This window comes from Cynocephalus volans, chromosome 2, assembly GCF_027409185.1.
Source record: "Cynocephalus volans isolate mCynVol1 chromosome 2, mCynVol1.pri, whole genome shotgun sequence".
NCBI lineage: Eukaryota > Metazoa > Chordata > Mammalia > Dermoptera > Cynocephalidae > Cynocephalus > Cynocephalus volans.
The window spans coordinates 152,938,012-152,960,021 of NC_084461.1; the positions used below are offsets into that span (position 1 = coordinate 152,938,012).

The 22,010-nt window shown below is 36.7% G+C and overlaps 1 protein-coding gene across 1 annotated transcript; it reads left to right on the top strand.

Annotated features, from left to right (window-relative positions):
- The first annotated feature begins 15,352 nt into the window (after positions 1-15,352).
- EFCAB9 (EF-hand calcium binding domain 9) lies at positions 15,353-21,598 on the top strand. The gene is made up of 5 exons (XM_063087678.1): positions 15,353-15,488; positions 17,789-17,937; positions 18,741-18,917; positions 19,600-19,709; positions 21,586-21,598. Exons 1-5 carry the CDS (start codon positions 15,353-15,355, stop codon positions 21,596-21,598), a joined length of 585 nt encoding a protein of 194 aa, XP_062943748.1.
- Positions 21,599-22,010: the final 412 nt, after the last annotated feature.

Sequence of the window (22,010 nt, forward strand, 5' to 3'; positions counted from 1 at the left end):
AAATCCATACAGACAGAAAGTAGATTAATGGTTGCCTGGGGCTGGGTGTGTGACATGGGGATTAACTGAATTAACAATGAGAAATCTTATTGGTGAAATGAAAATATTCTAAAATTGGATTGTGGTGACGATTTCACAGCTCAGTAAATTTGCCAAAAATCACTGAATTATAAGCTTTTACTTTTGTTAAGTGGGCAAATTTTGTGACATGGAAATTATACTACAGTAAATTGTAAGAAAAACACAGGGTTCAACAGAACCAAAGCTGCTACTTTGAAATAACTAATAGACAAGACTAACCAAAGAAAAAGAGAAAAAAGGACTGGCAAGAGAAATAAAAAATATTCACCAGAAGAAATGAAAATGAAAAGGGGAGCATAATATTAGATACTGTAGAGATTTGGAAAAATCATAAAAATTCTTAAACAGGACTTGCAGAGGGAGAGAGCATACATAGAATTTGGGGGTGGGGGAGGGAGGTCAGGGATTAATTGAGTGGGGGACATAGGGAATAATCACAATTTGTGGTAATTGGCATGCTGATAGTATTGATCTGACCATCATATTGTGGGCACAGGTGGTGACAGTCAGCTTTGTACCTCATGAATATGCATAATCAATCAATCAATCAATAAAGGCCAAACACTGATTTTTTTTAATAATCTTAAATTTATATGCATAAGTTTTAATTTATATGAAATGGGTAATTATCTAGAAGAAAATATAAATGATAAATGATATGTAAAAGATAAGTAATTTCTGTAAGAAATAGAAAACCTAAGTAAATTAATAAGCAATAATGAAATCGAATCAATAATCAAAAATCTGCCTCCACTGAAGGACACCACCAGGTCTATGTGGCCTTACAAATAATTTCTTTCTTTATATAAATTCTTTAAGAAGAAAGAAAATGAAGGAAATCTACCCAACTCATTTTATGAGATAGGTTTTACTCCAACTAGATAAAAGACAGTAAGAGAAAATTGCAGACTAGTCTCACTTATGAAATAGGCGGGGGGGGGGAATAAGTAAAATACTAGCAAGATGTAACTAGAGGTGAATAAAAATATCATGACAAGAAAGGTTTATCTGGGAATAAAAGAATAATTCTACATCAGAAAATCTACTAATGTAAGACACTGCATTGGCAGAGTAAAGGAGAAAAATCACATAGTCTTAATAGTCAGAAAAAACATTTGACAGTATCCTTAGGTTGGATTCCCCCAGACACTGACTCTTGAGACAAGGGATTGAGTGTAAGTAGTTTATTTGGGAAGTGATACAAGGAGGTGCCAGTAGGGAGATAGATAAGACAAGCGAGGATGCCCTTTGGAGCTGATTACTGCTCAATCCCACTGAGAGCTCTGGGGCTAAGGGGCTCAATCCCACTGAGAGCTCTAGGGTCAGAATATAACAAATTTTAGAGTCAGACTACCTGACAGGTAAGATAACTGGGAGATTTTTCCCCTAAATCCTATTTGTCCTTGGCTAAGGGCTGCTCCCCAGGGCATTAATTCCTCAGCACTTCCAGCCTGCCCTTGGTTGAGGGCCATGAGGACATCTGCAAGTCCATATCAAGGAGCCTTTGTACAGCTCCTTCTGCAACAATCCTTGCATTTCTTATTTCTTTTCCTTTCCTATAGCATTTCCTAGGATCTCTACTTTATGTTAAATAGTAACAGTGAAAATGGGAGTTCTTGTCTTGGTCTAATATTTAATAAAATAGGGTTTAATGTTTCTCCTCTAAGTGTGATGTTTACTAAAGGATTTTGGCAAATAGTCTTTATACAAAAATTAGTTCCCTGCTATTCCTAATTTGCTAATAATTTTTATCATAGCTCTGGAACTTTATTAAATGTCTTTTCTTCCATTTATCAAATTAATCATATGATTTTTCTCCTTTAGTCTATAAATGCAGTGAATTTCATTGATCAAGATACTCTTGCTGCAAGCCCATTTACAATAGTTACTAAAAAATTAAGTATCTGAAAATAATTTTAACCAAGGAGGTGAAAGATGTCTACAACAAGAACTACAAATTATTGCTTAAAGAAATTAAAGAGGACACAAAAAGATGGAAAAACATCCCATACTCTTGGATTGAAAGAATTAGCACTGTGAAAATGTCCATACTACCTAAAGCTATCTACAGATTCAATGCAATCCCTATCAAAATACCAATGACATTCTTCACATAAGTAGAAAAAACAATCCTAACATTCATATGGAACAACAACAACAACAACAAAAAAAAAAAACCCACATAGCCAATGCAACCCTGAACAAAAAAAAATAAAGCTGGAGACATAACACTACCTGAGTTCAAATTATACAAAGCTATAGTAATCAAAACAGCACGGTACTGGCATAAAAACAGACATTCAGACCAATGGAACAGAATAGAGAACCCAGAAATCAGCCCACCTACTTACAGCCAACTGATCTTTGACAAAGGCACCAACAATATATATTGGGGAAAAGACTCCCTCTTCAATAAATGTTGTTGGGAAAACTGGACATCTGCATGTAGAAGAATGAAACTAGACCCATACCTCTTGTTATATACCAAAATCAACTTAAAATGGATGAAAGACTTAAATATGTCCTGAAACTATAAAACTCAGAAAACATAGGGGAGACACTTCAGAAGTAGGACTGGGTAAAAACTTTATGAATAAGACCCCAAAAGCACAGACAACAAAAGAAAAATTAAACAAACAGAATTATATCAAGCTAAAAATAAAAAATAAAATTTCTGCACAGCAAAAGAAACAATTAAAAAAGCAAAAAGATAACCTACAGAGTGGGAGAAAATATCTGCAAACTATGCATCTGACATAGGATTAATATCCAGAATATACAAGGAACTCAAACAACTTAACAGGAAAAGAACAAGTAACCCAATTAAAAAATTGGCAAAGGAGCTGAATAGGCATTTCTCAAAGGAAGAGATACAAATGGCCAACAGACACATGAAAAAATGCTCAACATCACTAAGCACCAGAGAAATAGAAATCAAAACCACATTGAGATGTCATCTCACCCCAGTTAGGCTGGCTATTATCAAAAAGACAGAAAGTAACAAATGCTGGTGCGGATATGGAGAAAGGGGACCCCTTCTACACTGTTGGTAGAACTGTGAATTAGTGCAGCCATTATGGAAAACAGCATGGAGCTTCCTCAAACAACCGCATATAGAACTTCCATATGATTCAGCAACCCCACTGCTGGGTGTATACCCAAAGGAATGGAGCTCATCATGTCAAAGGAATACCTGCACTCCTATGTTTATTGCAGCTCTATTTATAATAGCCAAGAATTGGAACCAACCTAAATGTCCATTGATGAATGACTGGATAAGGAGATGTGGTATATATACACAATGGAATACTACTCTGCTATGAAAAAGAATGAAATTCTATCATTCACAGCAACATGGATGAACTTAAAGAAAATTATGTTAAGTGAAATAAGGCAGGCACAGAAAGAGAAATACCACATGTTGTCACTCATAAGTTGGGGCTAAAAAATAGACAAATAAGTAAAAAAAAAGAAAGAAAGGTACAACAATCACAATAATTCATCAAACTTTCAAAAGGAGAGAACAGAACTGAGGCCACCAGGGTGGGAAAGGCAGAGAAGGAGGGTGGTTAGCAAGAAATTAGTAAAGGGCCACAAAAAATGATTACATCGTGTAACTTTGAACATAGTAATTATCCTGATTTGAGCATCACATACTGCACACAGGTATTCATATTCAACGCTGTACCCCACGTATATGTACAGTCATGTTTCAATAAATAAAGAAAAAAATACTCTTATATTTTTAGTGTCTTAGTCCATTTGTGTTGCTATAGTAAAATACCAGACTGGGTAATTTATAAATAATAGTAATTTATTTCTCAGGGTTCTAGAGGCTGGGAAGTCCAAGAGCAAGGTGCTGGCAGAATGGGTGTCTGGTAAGGACTGCTTTCTGCTTCCAAGATGGTGCCTTGTTGCATCCTCCAGAAGTGAGGAACACTGTGTCCTCTCAAGGTGGAAGGGACAGAAGGGCAAGCCATTCAACCTCAAGCCATTTTAAAGGGTGCTAATCTCTTAATCACCTCCCAAAGGTCACATCTCTTGATTGTGTTGCATTGGGGATTAAGTTTCAATGTGAATTTTGGAGGTGACACCATCAATCAAACCATAGCACCTGGAAAGTATTTTATCACCCTCCAGAGAGGCTAAGTCACTTTCCCAAGGTCACACAACTGAAAAGAGGAGAGCTGAGATTTGAATCCAAGTAGTCTGATATCAGCATCTATGCATCTGTTTGCACAACTGCTGTATTCAGTTGCCTCTTGGTCATGATATGTATTTGTGCATGCACTGTTGGCTTTGATTGGCAAATCATACTCTTAGGATTTTTATATCTGTGTTCACAAATCAAATGGACCTATACTTTCTTGTGCTGTCTTTATCTAGTTTTAAAATCAAGATACATTGGCTCATAAAATGAACTGTACATTTTTGGTTCTTTTTTTCCTATTTTCTAGAACAACTTAAGGTAAGAATTATCTGCTTCTTATAAATTTGATAAATGTCATTGTTTTTAATTCACATATCTCTCATAATGAGTTTGAGTATGTCTTTATAGTTTTGTTAGATGTTTGGTTTTTAGCTTCTTTGACTTACTAGTTTATACATTGTTTGAATTACTAGTTTATATATCATTTTTCTAATAGATTTCCTGTCTTACATTTTGATTCCAGGAATTTTTTTAATAGTATCTTCTTGGGTTTAGACATTACAGATGTCTTCTCCCAACCTATCATCCATCTGTCAACTTTATTCATGGTGTCTTCTGTTGATCAAAAATGCTTAATATTGATGTCATTGAATCTACTTTTTGTCTTACAATTTTTAATTTATAAACATCAACTTTATTGAGGTTTAATTTACATTCAATAAAATGCACCCATTTAAAGTGTAAGGTTCAATGAGTTTTGACAAGTCTATACTGTTAGCACAGTTGAGGGAAGGACTTTCCCCACCATCCCCCAAAATTCCTTGTGCCTCTTCACAGTCAATGCCCATTCCTCCTCCTCAAAACCACTGACCTGTTTTCTGTCAACATATGTTGGAATTGTCTTCTCTACTTTATCATATAAACAGAAGTATATAATATGTGCTCTTTTGTGTCTGGCTTCTTTTCACTCAGTGTAATGTTTTTGAGACTCATTTGTATTTGTGGTTCATTCTGTTTCATTGCTAGTTAGTATTCCATTGTATGGATATACCATGATTTGTTAATCCATTCAGCTGTTGATGGACATTTGAGTTGTTTCCAGTCTTTGGTTATTATGAATAAAGCTGCTATGAACATCTGTGTACAAGTCTTTGCATGAATATGTTGGGGTTCAGGAATGCTACCCCAAAATATGGCAACTTAGCATTTGAGAAAACAGAAGCGGGAAGGTCACTCTCACCTTCTGCCCTTCTCCTCTGAAGCAGCTCATAAGATTCTCATTCAAGAGGTGTGCTCCCTATAACTGAAGGAGAGGAATGGAAATCACAGAGATACCAAGAAAAATCTCAATAAATAAGTTCCCCCCAGTTTACTGTTAAATCATTCCCTGTTGTCACAACTGTCTATCTTCATCAAACCTAAGCATAAAAATACACATTTACCAGCTTCTTTGGTTCTTCATTTCCTTATGAAGTTTCCCATATCAAGAAAAACTTAAATAAAATTTGTGTGTTTTTTTTCTTGTGAATCTGTCTTTTGTTACAGGGCTTTGCCATGAACCTAGTAATGGGCAAGAAAAAGATATTTCTTTCCCTCCCCATATATACATTTGCATTTTCTTGGATGTACCTAGGAGTGCAATTGCCAGATCATATGCTAAGCATATGTTTAACTTTATAAGAAACTGTCCAATTATTTTACAAAGTGGTTGCATAATTTTACATTTCCACAAGTGATGTATGAAAGTTCCAGTTGCTCCAATCACATTGATATCATCAGCCTTTTTAACCTCAGGCATTCTGGCGAGTGTATTTGTAAAGGAAAACTCTTGTTTCCTCTTTATACTCTTACTCACAACACTCAATATTTCAATTCTCACCACCAAATGTGTGTGTGGGGTGGGTGGTTCTCCCATACCAAGCAATTTCCCAGCTTTCTGAAGACACCAACGGGGTGTTCTACAACTCGGTTTTGACAGTATCTACCTGGCCTCAGCATAGACCCCACAGGTTAAGGGCTCAGTCCCACAAGACTCCCCCTGCCGCACCCCCCTTCCACCCCCACACTTCAGATGCCAGTCAAAAGTCTATGTTGTCTTCTGGGTTTTTGACCCACTGGCCATAAATCAGTGTTTCCCATGACCCCCTCCTCAGGTTCAATCATTCGCTAGAATGGCTCACAAAACTCAGGAAAACCTTTTACTTACTAGATTATCAGTTTTTTATAAAAGGACACAACTCGGTAACAGCCATATGGAAGAGATACATATGGCAAAGTGTGGGGGAAGGAGCGTGGAGCTTCTATACCCTGTAGGGGGTGCCACCCTCTCAGCAACTCCACATGTTCACCAACCCAGAAGCTGTCCAAACCCCATCCTTCTGAGTTTTTATGGTGGCCTTGGTACTTAGGCATGATTGACTAAATCATTGGCCATTTGTGATTAAGTCAACCTCCAGCCTTTCTTCCTTCCTGCAGGTTGGTTGTGGGGTGGTGCTGGAAGTTTCAACCCTCTAATCTCATGGTTGGTTCCCCTGGCAAACAGCCCCGCATTCATAGGGGTTTTCCAAAAGTCATGGAATTGACATAAACTTAGGTATGGTATAAAGTGGCTTTTTATGAATAGCAAAAGATATTCCTTTCACCTTTATCACTCTTATCCCTTAGGAAATAATAAGAGTTTTAGGAGCTTTGTGCTAGGAACCAGGTAAGAAGACCAAATATATATTTCTTAATGTAAATCACAATATCACAGTGGTGGCATCTTATTCTAAGCTTTTTCCAAAGCTTAAGCTACTTAGGGAGCTTGGTTTATCCCCAAGAGTTTAGGAAAAGAGGCCAAAAAATCAAACAGAGAACCAATAGGCTCTAAGCAAAGCCCAGATTGTGGTCTCCAAATACAATTTTCCAATAAAGGGTACTATGACTCCGTGGAGAAGTGCATTCTAGGTCTGATAGGAAATGTCTGTCTTTACAGCAATATCTGTGCCACTGTCTTTAAACAGAATAGAGAATGTATACAGATGGCAAATATGCACATGTATAGATGCTAAGCTTCATTAGTCATTGAGGAAATGCATATAAAAATCACAGTCAGGATACAAGGTTATGCTGCAATAACAAACAAACAAAAACCCCTCAAAGTCTCGGTAGTACAACAAAGATTGATTTCTTAAGCTATGCGTTGGCAGGGAGGATCTTCTCATGTAATTAGTCAGAACTCAGGCTTGAGTGGTGCTGATCACCATGGCATTGTAAAAAGAGTTCATTCTGATATTTGGGGGGTGTTTGTTACAGTAGTTAGCAGCACTTGTGAAGCAGGCTCACTGTGTACTGGTTACCAACTTGTCTGAATTCAGTGAGGCGGAACACCCACACACACAAGTTACACGAAGAGGATTTATTACTTACAGATAGGCAGCAAGAAACAACTTTTAGGATTCATTGTGAGCCAGTCCCCCAGGGCTTAGGAAAGTTGCACAAGGCAGATGGAGTCTTGACTGCACACACCCCACTTGCATTTGCAGCTGAGGGACCCCAGAAAGCAGACCACCCTGGGTTTTATAACCTGGGGAATCCATGACTTGCTGGGCTAAAGTGCTGAATAACATCCTGTTTATAGTGGAGAACACGAACAGAGCCTAGGCTGTTCTGGCTGGTTTCTCCCTATCTTAGGTTGTTGCATTCCCAGAACATTCCACAGTTATACTTGAGAACTACAAGTGAGAAATCAGGATGAACTGGGTTGGTCCAAGGCTACCCAGAGAACTTTGCTGCAGTACTCACCCTAACTAATACACTGGGAAAATACAGTAGAATATGACGCATTTTCTCAGCAGCGGCAGTATCTTTCTGAGTCCAAGGGTCTTTACATAGACCCTGGGAATGAGGAGTTTCACTCCCTTCTGCTTGCAACTTAAGGCAGTTGTTGTGAAGGAGAGAAGGGTCTGAGGAAGTACATGAGGCCTTATCCTCATCTCCTGGCAGCCACCAACCACCGCCGTTACTCCCGCTCCAGCAAGGAGCAGTAGTCTCCAGTCTCCTGCCCTGCCCCCAATTTTTCTCACAAGCACCCACTGGAGACCTGTAGGAAAGAGCTTAAGAGTGAATGTGATTACCCTGTGTCTGGTATCCCCATCTAATCCACATTGACACGTTAGCCCCAAATTTGCCATTAACAATTTGTCTTTTTTTTTTTTAAAAGATGACTGGTAAGGGGATCTTAACCCTTGACTTGGTTAAGGCACCACGCTCAGCACCACGCTCAGCCGGTGACGGAACCGGCCATCCCTATGTAGGGATCTGAACCTGTGGCTTTGGTGTTACCAGCACCGCACTCTCCCGAGTGAGCCACGGGCTGGCCCTTGCCATTAACAATTTGTTAAAACTGCGGTTGCTTTCTTATCTGCTTGTACAGTGGCTGCCATTTTCAGCCATGTTCTGCCAAAGGTAAAACAGCTGGTCTACCCTGTCTCTCCTTGTGGTTCCTTGTTCCTTTTTAGAGTTTGGGTTACTTGGTTGCCTTGTGACTGCATTTCTCTGATTTACTGAAGAAAATTTATAATTTTGTTGATGATCCATCTTTTTTTCTAAGATGGGTGTGACATTCTTTGTAGCTTTCTATATCCTAAGTGTAAGTGGAAGTTCTGTGGGTTTTCTCTTTTGAATATAATATATATACAATTAGGTTAGCTGCACATAATGACACTTTTATTTCTTCCTCTCCAGTGTTGTTGTTGTTGTTTTGCTTTTTGTTTTTTCCCCCTCTGCCTTATTGTTCTGGCTAATACCTCCAATGCAATGTTTAGTGGAAGAAGTAGTAGAAAGCATCCTTGTCTTGTTCCCCATTTGGGGGCTAAGGTTTTCATCATTTCACCTTTGAATAAGATGTTTTCTGTAGGTTGTATTTTTTTCCTTTTAGCTATTCTTTATGTGATTAAATAAATACCTTCCTCTGTATTCTTAGTTTGCTAAGCATATTCATCATGAATAATTGGTGAGTTTTGTCAAATGCTTCTTCTGCATCTATTGAGATGATCGTATTATTTTCTTCCTTTATTCTGTTAATGTGATGAATAACCGTGACTGATTTTGGAATTTTAAACCAACCTTGAGTACTTGGAACAAATGCCACTTTGTTGAGATATATTATTCATTTTATATATTACTAGATCTGATTTACTAATATTCTTTCCAAAACTCTTTTCTGGAATTATAATTCATAAGCAGTAAAAAGCACAGATTTTAAGTGTACAGTTTGAAGAGTGTTAACAAATGTATGCATTTGTATAAACACCATCCCAGTGAAGAAATGGAACATCTATTTACTAATTTTTTTTTAGGACTTTTGTCCCAGTGCCATTTGTTGGAGAGACCATACTGGGGTTTTTTTTGACTGAATGGTCTTAACCTGAGAGGCAATAAACTGTACCTGATGCAAAGATGACAGATCTAAACTATGTCAGCAATTGCATTATTTAAGTGAAGCAAATATTCCAATTAAAATATGTTGACATAGCTGTTATCTTTGTGTGTTACAATTTACTGCCTCTTGGTTCCAAATCTCTACTCTTCCTTGTCCTGCTTGTGATCCTGGAATATTTCTCCATTGCCAGCTGGCACAATGTTAAATTTTGTTAGTAGAGGGCATTGTAGGGACGCTGGAGGAAGGAGCTTCTTTTCCTAGTTCTGGTACGTTTTTTTCCATCTGGTTCCTACAGTACTTGGCTTGCATAAAATAAAAGATACCCAGTGGAACTCATGCCCAGCAAATATCAGCAACACTTCAGCAGACGGTTTTCTGCAAATTACGTGGGTTTGCATCCAGTTTAATCCAGTGAGTTTACTGGCACCCCCACACGTAGCTCCTGGTGAGTTTCGAAGGCAGCTGTGTCTAGCTTCCTCATGCAATGTTACTTTTACTTTTTTATTCATTTAGATTTACTCACACATTTCCAGTTTCTGATGCTCTTTATTCCTTCCTGAATTTCTGTGTTTCCACAGGGGATTATTTTTCTCCTGCCAGAAGAATTCCCTTATGGGTGTTAATTTTCTCAGTTTTTGTGTGTATGTGTTTAATTTGCTAATATTTTATAGAGGATTTTTGCATTTATGTTCATGAGTAAAACAGATCTATAATTTTCCTTTCTTATATTAATCTTCCCATGTGTTGCTATCAAGATTACATTAGATTCATAAAATTAGTTGAAGAGATTTCTCTCCTTACTATTCTCTGTAAGAATTTGGCAAGATTGAGATTATTTTTCTCTTGAATATTAGGTAGAACTCATCAGTGAAGCCACTTGGTCCTGGAGTTCTTTGTGTGAAGATTTATGTTTTTTAATATTAATTAAATTGAATTGTTACAAGAATATAAAAAAATTTTGATATGAGTCATTCTTTTCTCTTCATCCAAAAGTTTCAAAGTGATTGGTATAAAAAGTTTTTCATAATATTCTCTTGTTAACTGTGTAGCATTTGTAGATATATTCACTTCTGATATTGATTTTTGTCCTATCTCCTCTCTTTTTCTCTCAACTTGCCAGATATTGTGGCCATTTAAAATAGCCTTTTCAAAAGAACTAAATTTGGCTTTACTGATTCTACCTATTGTATATATTCTGTTGCATTAACGCATCTCTTATCTTTATTATTTCCTTCTGCTTTCTTTGGATTTATTTTGCTGTTCTTTCTTCCTAATTCCTTGAGATAAGATGAATGCTCAACTCATTAAATTCAGCTATTTTTTTTTTTTTTTTTTGGTGGCTGGCTGGTGTGGAGATCTGAACCCTTGACCTTGATGTTATAGCACCATGCTCTAACCAACTGAGCTAACTTGCAAGATCTTCTTTTTCTTCTTAATATATATATTTGGGCCTATGCACTTCCCTCAAAATATTGCTTTAGCTGCATCCAGTTTGATATGTGGTATTTTTAATTATTTAGTTTAAAACATTTTCTAATTTCTGTAATAATTTCTTCTTTGATTCATGGGTTAAATAGAAGTATATTTTAAACTTTACAAACATAAGGCTAATTATTTTTTGTAACTGGTTTCTAGCTTAATTGCTTTGTGAGCAGAGAATGTGTACTGTATGACTTCAGTCTTTTGATATTTGTCAACACTTGCTTTATACCTAGTATAACATCAATTTCGTGTATGCTCCAGAAGTTATTGAAAATAATATTTATATTCTGCTGTTTTTGCACACAGATTTGTATATATGTCCATTAGGTCAATTAGTATCACATTCAAATATCCTAGATCTTTATTGGTTTTTCTCTGCTTAATCTACCAATTATTGAGAGATGGCTAGAAATTATTTATACTTTTTTTTGGTTAGTATATACAGTACTTTCTTTTATCTCATTTGTTTATATTTAACCTTTCTGTATCCTTAGGTTTGAGAAGTGCTTTTTTTTTTTTAATGACAGTTAGTTTCTCATTCAGTTCTATAATCTTTCTTTTAACTTGAGTCCATTTACACATTATATAATTGCAAATACATATGGGGTAAATAGTCTGTCTTATCTTTTACTCCCTATTTGTCACACCTTTTTCTTGCCATCTTTGGATTCTTAGTGTTGTTGATGCTGTTGTTATTCCATTATCTTCCTACTCAATTTGGAATTTTAAAATTGTACTTTTAGTCTCTTTATGATTATTCTAGAAAATAGAATCTTTAAATTACCAATAGCTAGACTTTGTACCTTTATCTTCCTCCTAAATAACAAAGGGAACTCAGAACATTTTAATCTCATTTTCCCAGCTCCTACCTTGTCATAATTGTATTGCATTTAAATTTTATCTTTTTAAACTTTGTATGGCATCATTATTATTATTTTATTCTATCAATGTTTGCTTGGATTTACCCACATATTTTCACTACTTTGTTGCTCTTTATCCTTCTTACATCTTGCATTTTCTCTCTGGAATCAATATATGACTATGGGAAGTTCATTCTTTAGAATATCTTTTGGGAGGGTCTGTTGGAGATTATTGTTAGCTGTTTTTTGTTTTTGTTTATGTTTTTATGAAGACATTTTTAATTCATCTTTATTTATTTTTTACTATAGAAATTTTAACATATTCAAAGAGGAAAGGATAATTTAAGGTACTCCTGTGTACCCATCAGTCAGTATAGTTTTTCTGATCGATTCATTTGCCTACTCTAATATTCTACTAAACCCATCCATTGAGTTTTTCATTTCAATTACTGTGGTTTTCATTTTTATAAATGAAATTTTGGTCTTTTTTCAAATCTTTTAGTTCACTTTTTATAAATTTCTATCCCATGCAATCATTTTAAAGTGTATCTTATTACTTTCAAAAATAGTAAGCATAATTATTTCCTAGTCTGTCCTTGGTAATTTTAATATGTGAAGTATTTACAGTTCTGGTTTTGTTGTCTGTTGTTTCTGCTGCTTCATGCTTATGGTGTATTTTTCCCTTGTGTGTTTAGTTTCCTTGGAAAATTATTTCTGAGATTTTTATCAAGACCGAGAGTAAAAGTTTGACCCTCCAGAAAGGATATGTGTTTGCTTTGCTAGGTGCCTAGGGGTAGTTCCAGTTCAGATCTACTTTAATTTACATTCAGGGCTTCAGGTTTCTTGGACCACTCACATGATATGAATTTGGGTTGCAGACATGAAGAGGAGCTACTGCTTGGGTATAACTTCTCAGGGATGGTTTTTCCTCTTGTTATTCTGCTCAATGCTGTGGCAACCTTTTTACAGTTTCTTGGAGGACGGGGTGGAGGGTGTACTTTTGGTTTACTTTACATCAGGGTGTAACACTTTGTGGTTCCAGCTCTTTCAATATCGAGTATTCTGTTAGACTTGCCATTTTTAGTGGGCCATAGCCTTTCTTTCAGTAATCCCCTCACCCCTACTCCCCACCACAGAAAACCAAAGTTATCCCTCTGGACTGATTCTTTCTTCAGCTCTTCAATGCTGCAGATGATTCTACTCCTAGAATCATTAGTCGTTAGTGAGGAATTTTATCCAAATAACCTAGTCCATCACATTACTAAATTCAGAACTGCTTTGAAACAGTTTATATATCAGAGATTATTGTTCCCTGATGGTTTGGAGAAACTTCCATAAAACCATCTGAGCCAGCTATCTTTTCTTAGCATTTCATCACTGACTTTTTGGTTATTAATTATGGTTATTGGTTTATTGAGGTTTTAAACTCCTTCATAAATCAGTTTTCCTATAAGACTTATTGCATGCATGTAGATCTGTGCTGTCCAATATGATAGCCACTACCCATATGTTTAATGCTTAATAGCCCTAGAAATGTAACTAGTCCAAGTTAAGATGAAGCTTAAGTGTTAATTTAAATCTTCAACAAATAAATTGCAAGGAAAAAAAGAGAGACAGAAAGGGGGTACCAAAAAAGATTTAACTGGAATTTTAATTTTTAAAAAATATTGATAACAAATTGAAATATTTTGTATACATTGGGTTAATAGTTTTTTAAGATGTGGCTGCTAGAAAAATTTAAATTACACATGTGATTCATATTTATTACTCATATATTTATTGAACAGAGCTAATTTAGATTTTCTAATTATTGGTATAGAGTTGTACATTATATATATTTTTTTATCTTATTTATTTTTGGCAGTTGACTGGTACGAGGATCCCAATCCTTGACCTTGGTGTTATCAACACCCCACTCTAACCAACTGAGTGAGCCATGTACATAATATTCTATGTATTTTAATATCTTCAACATAAAGTTATGCTTCTTTTTTCGTTCTTAATTTTTTTTTTCTTTTTTTTTTTTAAAAGATGACCGGTAAGGGGATCTTAACCCTTGACTTGGTGTTGTCAGCACCACACTCAGCCAGTGAGCGAACCGGCCATCCGTATATGGGATCCGAACCCAGGGCCTTGGTGTTATCAGCACCGCACTCTCCCGAGTGAGCCACGGGCCGGCCCCTTTCGTTCTTAATTTTTAAGATCTTTTTTCTTTCCTTATCACACTTGTCAAGTTTGTTTTTATTGGTCTTTTCCTAAAATCAGTTTTGTTTTACTAGTTTATAAAAAATACAGAAGACAGAGGAACAATTTAACACATTGGGGATAAATCTGCAAAAACCAGAATGTTTTCCTCTACATGAAAATCTGGCTTCTTCAACAAATAAATTGCAACAAATAAATTGCAAGGAAGAGAGACAGAAAGGGGTACCTAAAAAAGATTTAAGAAACAGTCTAAATGATACATAGATCTGTTTGGGTTCATGACTTGAACTAAACTTCTATTAAAATTGTTAAGAAACAATTAGGAAAATTTGAACACTGACTGGATACTTGATGTTTAAAAATAATCATTTGTTTTTAGGTCTGATAATGGTATGTGGTTATGTTAAAGAGTCACTCTCTTTTTGAAAGATATATTCAGATATTTACAGATGAGCTTTTATGTCTGGGATTTGCTTCAAAATAACCCAGTGGCAATGGGAAGTAAATATAGATAAAACAAGACTGGTCCTGAGTTGATCATTGCTGAAGCTGGATGATGAGTACATGAGGCTTTATTACTAATTTTTCTACTTTTGGATATGTTTGGAAATTTTCATTATAAAAACATGAAAGAAAAAAAGGTCTTGGTTATTCTAATTAAGTTTACTGCTTTGTTTTCTATTTCATTGATTTGTGCTTTGGTCTTTAAAAAATTCTTCCCCTCTTTGGCTTTATCTTTCTGTTCTTATTCTAGGTTCTTTTAGTACTTTTTTGTGTATTTTCCAATTTTTCTTGTTTTCTCGTAAATACATTTAAGATATAAATACTCCAAAAAACACTTTGGCCACCCAGCAGTTTTCATATGTAGTACATTCTCTTGTTCATTTCTAAACAGTCTGTGATTTCTGTTTAGAACTGGTTATATTTTACTGACAAAGGGATAATCAAGTTAGGAGATTTAGGGCAATAAATATCTATAGCAAAGCTGGAGAATTGGAAGGAAGCAATTTTAATTTTTTGACTGTTTCCTCTCATATTTTACCTTTACTGTCATCAGATCTTCTCAAGAACTCTATCCAACATTCTAGTTCTGAGGCACAATTCTCTATTCTATTTCAGGTTGCCACAGCCTTCGGCTTAAAGAGGACCATGATGATATTGAAGGAAGGATCGTTTCTGTGGTATCTCTATCTAGACAAAATATACTGCTTACTATCTGTGAGAAACGTGAAGGCCTTGGTGGACTATTTCCATATACTTGATGTGCACCACAAGAACACCTTGAATGGTCAGTATTTTCAGAAACATTTCCTTTAGGTCGTTCCCTGGTTTTTAACTAATGTGCAGGAAAACTTGCAGAATGAGAAACTAGTTAACAAATATTTATATTCTAGATGAAGCACAGAGAGAACTTGCCAACTGAGAGTTGAGATTGGTGGCAGTTCACTAGGGAGGATACAACTGCAGACTCTGGAGTTAAGTCCTGGCTCTACTCACTTTTCTCGGTGATTTGGAGAACATGTCATCATCCGCTTTAAGTCTCGTTTTCCTCATCTAGAAGTGAGGCTTCTAATATCAGAGTCCATCTCATAGTTGGGAAAAAAAAAAAGATAATTTAATGAAATAATATATGGCAATGCTTAGCACAGTGCCTGACACATCGAAAGGACTTAGTAGGTGCTCATTATTATTATTCTTGAGAGCTGAGCTCCACTTAGGCATTAACCCTCAAACTCTTTAGCAAGACTTTACTTCTTATCTGTCAAAAGGGAGATTTGAATCAGATGATCTACTTGTTGGTACCTGTGAGTGACCAAAATATGTTGAAGATTTTAGCCCTGCCATTGAGTCCAGAAACTAATAGAAGACCAATTAAAACACTTTGGGGTCTTTTTAGGACTGTGTGTAAATAAAGTATCTTATCCATTCATTCATTTTGATCTCAGAGAGATAAAATGTAACTTGTGAATGTTCCTTCCATAAAGATTTTACAAATAGTCCTTTCAATTTTAAAACAGACAATAAAAAAGAGAATACATTTTTTCATAATTTCATGCCTCACTGTTTCTCTTTGTAAATTTACATACAGTATGTTACCATATCTTTGCAATAACCCTGCACTAGATAAGGAGCTGCAAGGCACTTAGCTGTAAATAAACGAGCTGAGATTGAAACTCAGAGCTTTCTGACTCCAGAGTACACACTCAGTCTCACCGGTATGTGTGCTAAGAAGAGTCTGATCTCCCTAGTAACTAAATCACTCCCCGATGATGCAATACTTGAGAGGTGAAGTCATGCTTACGTCTTCTGGTCACTGAGGGACTGGACAGTGACCTGAAGGAGTGAAGACAAATATCTTCCAGGAGCAGGGGTTGACTTAAGGCCTTGGAGACTTGAGTGGGCCAGAGTCAGCTGGTTTTAAAACAGTATTTATTAAGTAGCAAATACGTCCCACATGAAAACATGTCTCAAAGAGCAGCTACACAAACCTCACTGTGTGTATATATATATGGTATGTTGTTCTCAGGTGCTCATACAACTATGGGCAGCCACATACCACTGTATAGATGTATCACCATTTGTTTCTTCCATCTACTCACTGAGACATAATTAGTGAGTGGAATGGCAGGCAAAAAACTTGAGCAAGATATGGCCTCACCATGGAAAGAGCAAGGCTGTGGAGTCAGATGGGCCATCATTTGAACCACACCTCTGCCACTTGCTATGTGAAGCACCCCTTTACCATTCAAAGTATGGTCCACAGCAGCTGCATCATCGAGGAGCTTGTAGAACTGTGGAAATTCTCAGTCCAATGCCAGATTTTCTGAATCAGAATCTGTAGTTTTACAAGATCCCCAAGTGGTTGGTATATCCATTACAGCTTGAGAAGTGCTGATATAGAATCATTGATAGGAGGCTTATTATAAAAGGGGTACGATACCACTTTCTCTGTAGGATTGTCAGGGTTCAGTGAGATTTGGCATTTAAAGTGCCCACATGGGTGGTCAGTATGGTTTGTTCTGTAGCCCCTGTAGCCAAATGCATTTGCTTTATATAAGCATGAGAAATATTAATTTCATAGAAGGGGAATGATTTTTTATTGCTATTAATTATCTCAAGAGAAAGGTCCAGGTAAAATGTCAGAAGCTCCAAGAAAGTGTCCTAGGTCCCCAGAGAGAATTAAGCTTTCCCTTCCATACATGAGGAACATTTTGTGCCTGTTTTACGTTAGTACTTTGCCTTTTATCAGTGATGTATACACATCCATCTGCTCCACTGAGCGTGTGAGCTGTCTTCAGGCACCAAGCCCTATCCACTATCTCATTCTCCACAACACTGAGCACAGTGCTTTTCCACACAGCTCAGGGGCAATTAAGGTTTGAGGAATTGTGGAAGATATAGTGGTGAAGCCACGAACAAAATATCATTATTCCTCCCAGGTCAACAAGCTTCCAATATTACTACTGTTTATGTAGTAATATGGGGCAGAGGAGGCAGAGTTTGGCTCCCTCATCTTGCTAAAAGCAGTTGTTTAGCATTTTGGAACCATTTCAGAATAATCCATCTGCTCACTCCTCACCTTAACAGATGTGCTGTTCTATCACTTCCTTCATCATGTGACTAACTTGAACAGGACACAGATCATGATTTTGTTTGACATACTGGACTGGAATGCTGTGGGTGAAATTGGCTTTGACCAGTTCTACATGTTGGTTTGCATTCTGCTCTCACACCAGGCAAGTAACAAGTCAAGATCTGGTGCAGAGGAGGCAGAGCTTGGCTCCATCATCTTGCAAAAAGCAGCAATTAATCAGGAATGCGTCAGAATTTTTCTTCCTTTCACTAAAAACAGAGCAAGAAAAAAATGGGGGGAGGAGGCTAATTTTGGTTCCTGAATGGCTTATCCATAACCTGGACATTCTTGACCGTTACCCAGCCTCTCTCCCCTCTGCTGCTCCTGCCTACCTTCAGAACTCCTACATAGCCTCTCCTTGCAAAGAACAGATCTCATCCTATCTCGGCCCTTCTGGGCATGCCCTTCCTCACTTGTTCTATCTGGTGATTTCCAAAGAATCTCGTGTCTCACTCCCTCAATGATTTTTCTCAGAGAATTTTCTGAAGGGGATATTTGATGGAGATGAGAAACACTCTTCTTTGGGTTCCCTCCTTACTATATACACACTTCTAGTGTTATTTACCTATTTCCCACTTCTTGAAGAATGGAGGTCATCACTTTACCACCTGTGCCATGATGTTTCACAAGATTTTCACTGAATATAAGGAAGTACATTATAGTAACTAGAATTCTTTCTAGCAGAATTGATTACTACAGGTGGCACAAGTTCTCCCTGAATGCAGCTGCTGAAGCAAGACTTGATGCATTGATGATAGAACCCTTTCAGCCCTGAGCTTCTATGATTTTGCCTTTTGCTTTTAGCTCTCTAGGCAATGGGCTGGTGAATATACAAGTCTTGAAGGAACAAGTTTAGAAAGCAGTACCAACAATATTGTTCCTTTTCTTACATATTTCTCAAAATAGGACCATTTGGAAGGGCAATTTATGTATCGCCATTCCCGGCCTGTTTTTGACCTGCTTGACCTAGATGGGGATCAGAAAATCGGTGTAGACAACTTCCATATGTTCAGATTTCTCTTTAATATTAATAAACAGGAACTCAGAGAGCTCTTCCATGACTTTGACATCACAGGTGACCGCGTAAGTGCAGATCCCTCTTTCTAAAAGGAGGGGACAATGTCCTACTACCTACAGTAGAGATGGGTGAGGAAAAGGGTGGGAAAAACCTATTCAAATAAGGGTTTTGCATGGTGCTAGGATCAGAAGAAAACTGAAGAGGCTTATGGGCCCTTGAAGAGGGCTAATTTGACTAAGTGTTACATCATGTAATAAGGATACAGAATTATAGTTTAGAGAAAGAAATATAATATGTCAGTAGTTGGCATTCGGGAAAGGGTTTATAGATTTGAGTAAGAAGAAAGAAATTCTATGATGGGAACACATGAGCAAAATCCTAAGAGGAAGCTCTGGTAAAGAGAGTGAATTCTGCTTATTTCAGGAGTAGGTCCATGTTAGGAAGCAAGTGATATCTAAGGCTGAAAATGATTGATCACACTATGAAGAACCTTATATGCCAGCATGAAGTGTCTGGACTTGACACAGTAGAAATGAAAGTGACCCTTGTCCCTTTAGAGTCTACAGTAGACTCTATTCCTGGATACTAGGCTACAATCAGACATATAATTATGTCCTAATTATTGTGCCTCTTTAAGTTTCCAAGTTTCTAAACAAGGTATTATTTCTAAATGAGAAATTATTACAATCCTGCTGTCATCTGAAATCCTTCCTGAAATAATTTTTCTTTTTTCCCCCCCAACAAAAGCGTCTTAATTACAAGGAATTTAAGCTGTATACTATCTTCTCCTTTGACAAATCTCAGGAGAGGCAGAAAGCAGCAAAAGAAAAAGAGAAATCTCTGCTCATACAGAAAATGTCACCTCAAGTTGATTGGAGCCAAATGAGTTGCTTGAAAAAAATGGGATCTGAAAGTAGAGAACAAGATCAAAACTGTTAACATGTCGAACAATAAACTTATAGCATTGGAGTGGGTGTCTTTACCTTGACTTTTATAACATGAAGTGTCCAATGAGCTCTCCTCAATCAACAGGTTAATTTTAATAACTTATCGACCTTACAATAATGTAATGTGAAGTAACTACTTTCTTTTGTTGACATGTCCCAATTCTGCTGCTGCTTTTAAGATCAACTCTGCTCATTAGGTCCCTGTGTATCAAAATAATTACCAACACTTACTGGAGCTAGGAAGTTGAAAGAAAGTGAAACTTTCCTGAAATTTGTCATTAGTAGTCCAATACTCACAGAATCCTTTCTAGTCTCCCAGTTCTTAGGCTAAGAACATCTGGATGCCAGAGACTTCAAACTGGGCAATGGTGAAATGCCTCCAACCATAAGGGAAGTTGACTTTTTGGAGGCTGTATTCTTCCTAGAACCTGAATTAGTCTCTGATGACTTAGGTGCTTAAGCAACTGTACCAAATCTACTACGGTAAAATAATTATTACATGCCCTTGTATAATTTAAATTTTTGTATAATAAATGCCTTAAATAATTTAAAAATACTTTTGGCATGGGACTTGTGAATCCTTCCTACCTGATTGTACTGTGATGTTAATAATTATGACAAGTACCATATATTATGTGCTTGATATGGGTTAAGCAGTTCTTTAGATGCATGACTTTATTTATCTTTATAACCCTGAGAATTAAGTGCTATTATCCTCAGTTTACAGATGAGGAAATTGAAGCTACAGTGATTAAGAACCTTACCCCAAAACATATGGCTCACAAGTGGTAGGACCAAGATTCAAATTCAAGGTCAATTAGATGCCTGTGCTTGCAGCCAGGGGTCTGAGTAACTTACTTCAGTTTTAGCAGATTGTTTGTTTTAAGCAGGCATTTGATTAGCTCAGAAATCCCTTCTGCATAATTTTAATTACCACATCTCCTTCTACCATAAGTTTCTGAGGAACAAATTTGAGAATTAAAGAAATACAGCTTATTTATTATAAACCAAGGATTTCTTAAGGATATATAACATAACTGACCTTAAGGCATTCAACGAGTTCCAGAGCACCTAATATCATCAAATATAAAATTTGATTATACGTTGTCAATGTGCAACTGACAAGAATACTGCCTAAGACTGTCACTCATAATTCAAACTTGTAATAATAGAAATCATGTTAATTACTATGAATACTTCTCTATATTTACTGTGATATTGGATTTTGATAATACTCTTTTCAGCATGACTATTGTGGTTAGCAGCCAAAACTTCTCTCCTCCCCACAATAGTACCACAAAAACTGAATGGAACTAGCAAACGAACTCAACTCAAGTCACTTGAACTCTGATCCCCATATGGGGATAATGGTATCTATCTCACAGAATTGTTGTGAAGACCAAAAAGATACAAAACATCTCACAACAGTGCTCTTGCCTTTTTCTGATCTGGTGAAGTTTGCAATTATTCTCCAAGGAGAAATTTGCCCTCTGACAAACAAGTATGGACACTACTACACCTATAAGGAGTATTGACAGACTAGCACTGTTTGGCCAGAAGATGGCAGCTAGAGATTAGCCATTGTTCCAAGGTGCATCACCACTAAGCTCATCTTGGTATAGCTCTCTGCTTCTTTTGTGGCAGTCTAGATGGCTTTTAACACCAGACAGCCTTAGGATCTAGATGTGATTCCATGAGAAGAAACTACAGGGAGGTTTTAGGAAAGCTTCTTTTTCTAGGGGGTCCTGAGACATGAAGAGTAACCATGGCATATGTGTTTTTTCAGATATGGCCACTAAAGCAATTAAAACACTACTCCTTATTGTTTCAGAATGGGGGCAGGGAGGGAGGAAGGATAGCCAAAGATAATAGATATAGTTTGTATTAATTCTGGCTAAATAAGTTAATTTTAAACCACATTTAATGACTAAAGTTATTATAAGTTTTCCCCTTCTCTCTGGAAACCATTAGGGTGACTATACAAGGCACTATGAATCAACTATCATATTTTTTAAATTCCTTTTAAGATTATCTTCCTAAACTGGGTGGTTTTATAACAGTATTAGGAAACTGAACGTTTATCTCTGATAGGCCCAAACTGAAATTCAGTGTAAAAACTAAAATTCAGATGCTCCAGGAAAGTGATACTCTTGAGACTAGGAATACAGCAAACACAAAAATCTATCAATGTCCACTTTAGGACTTTTTTCT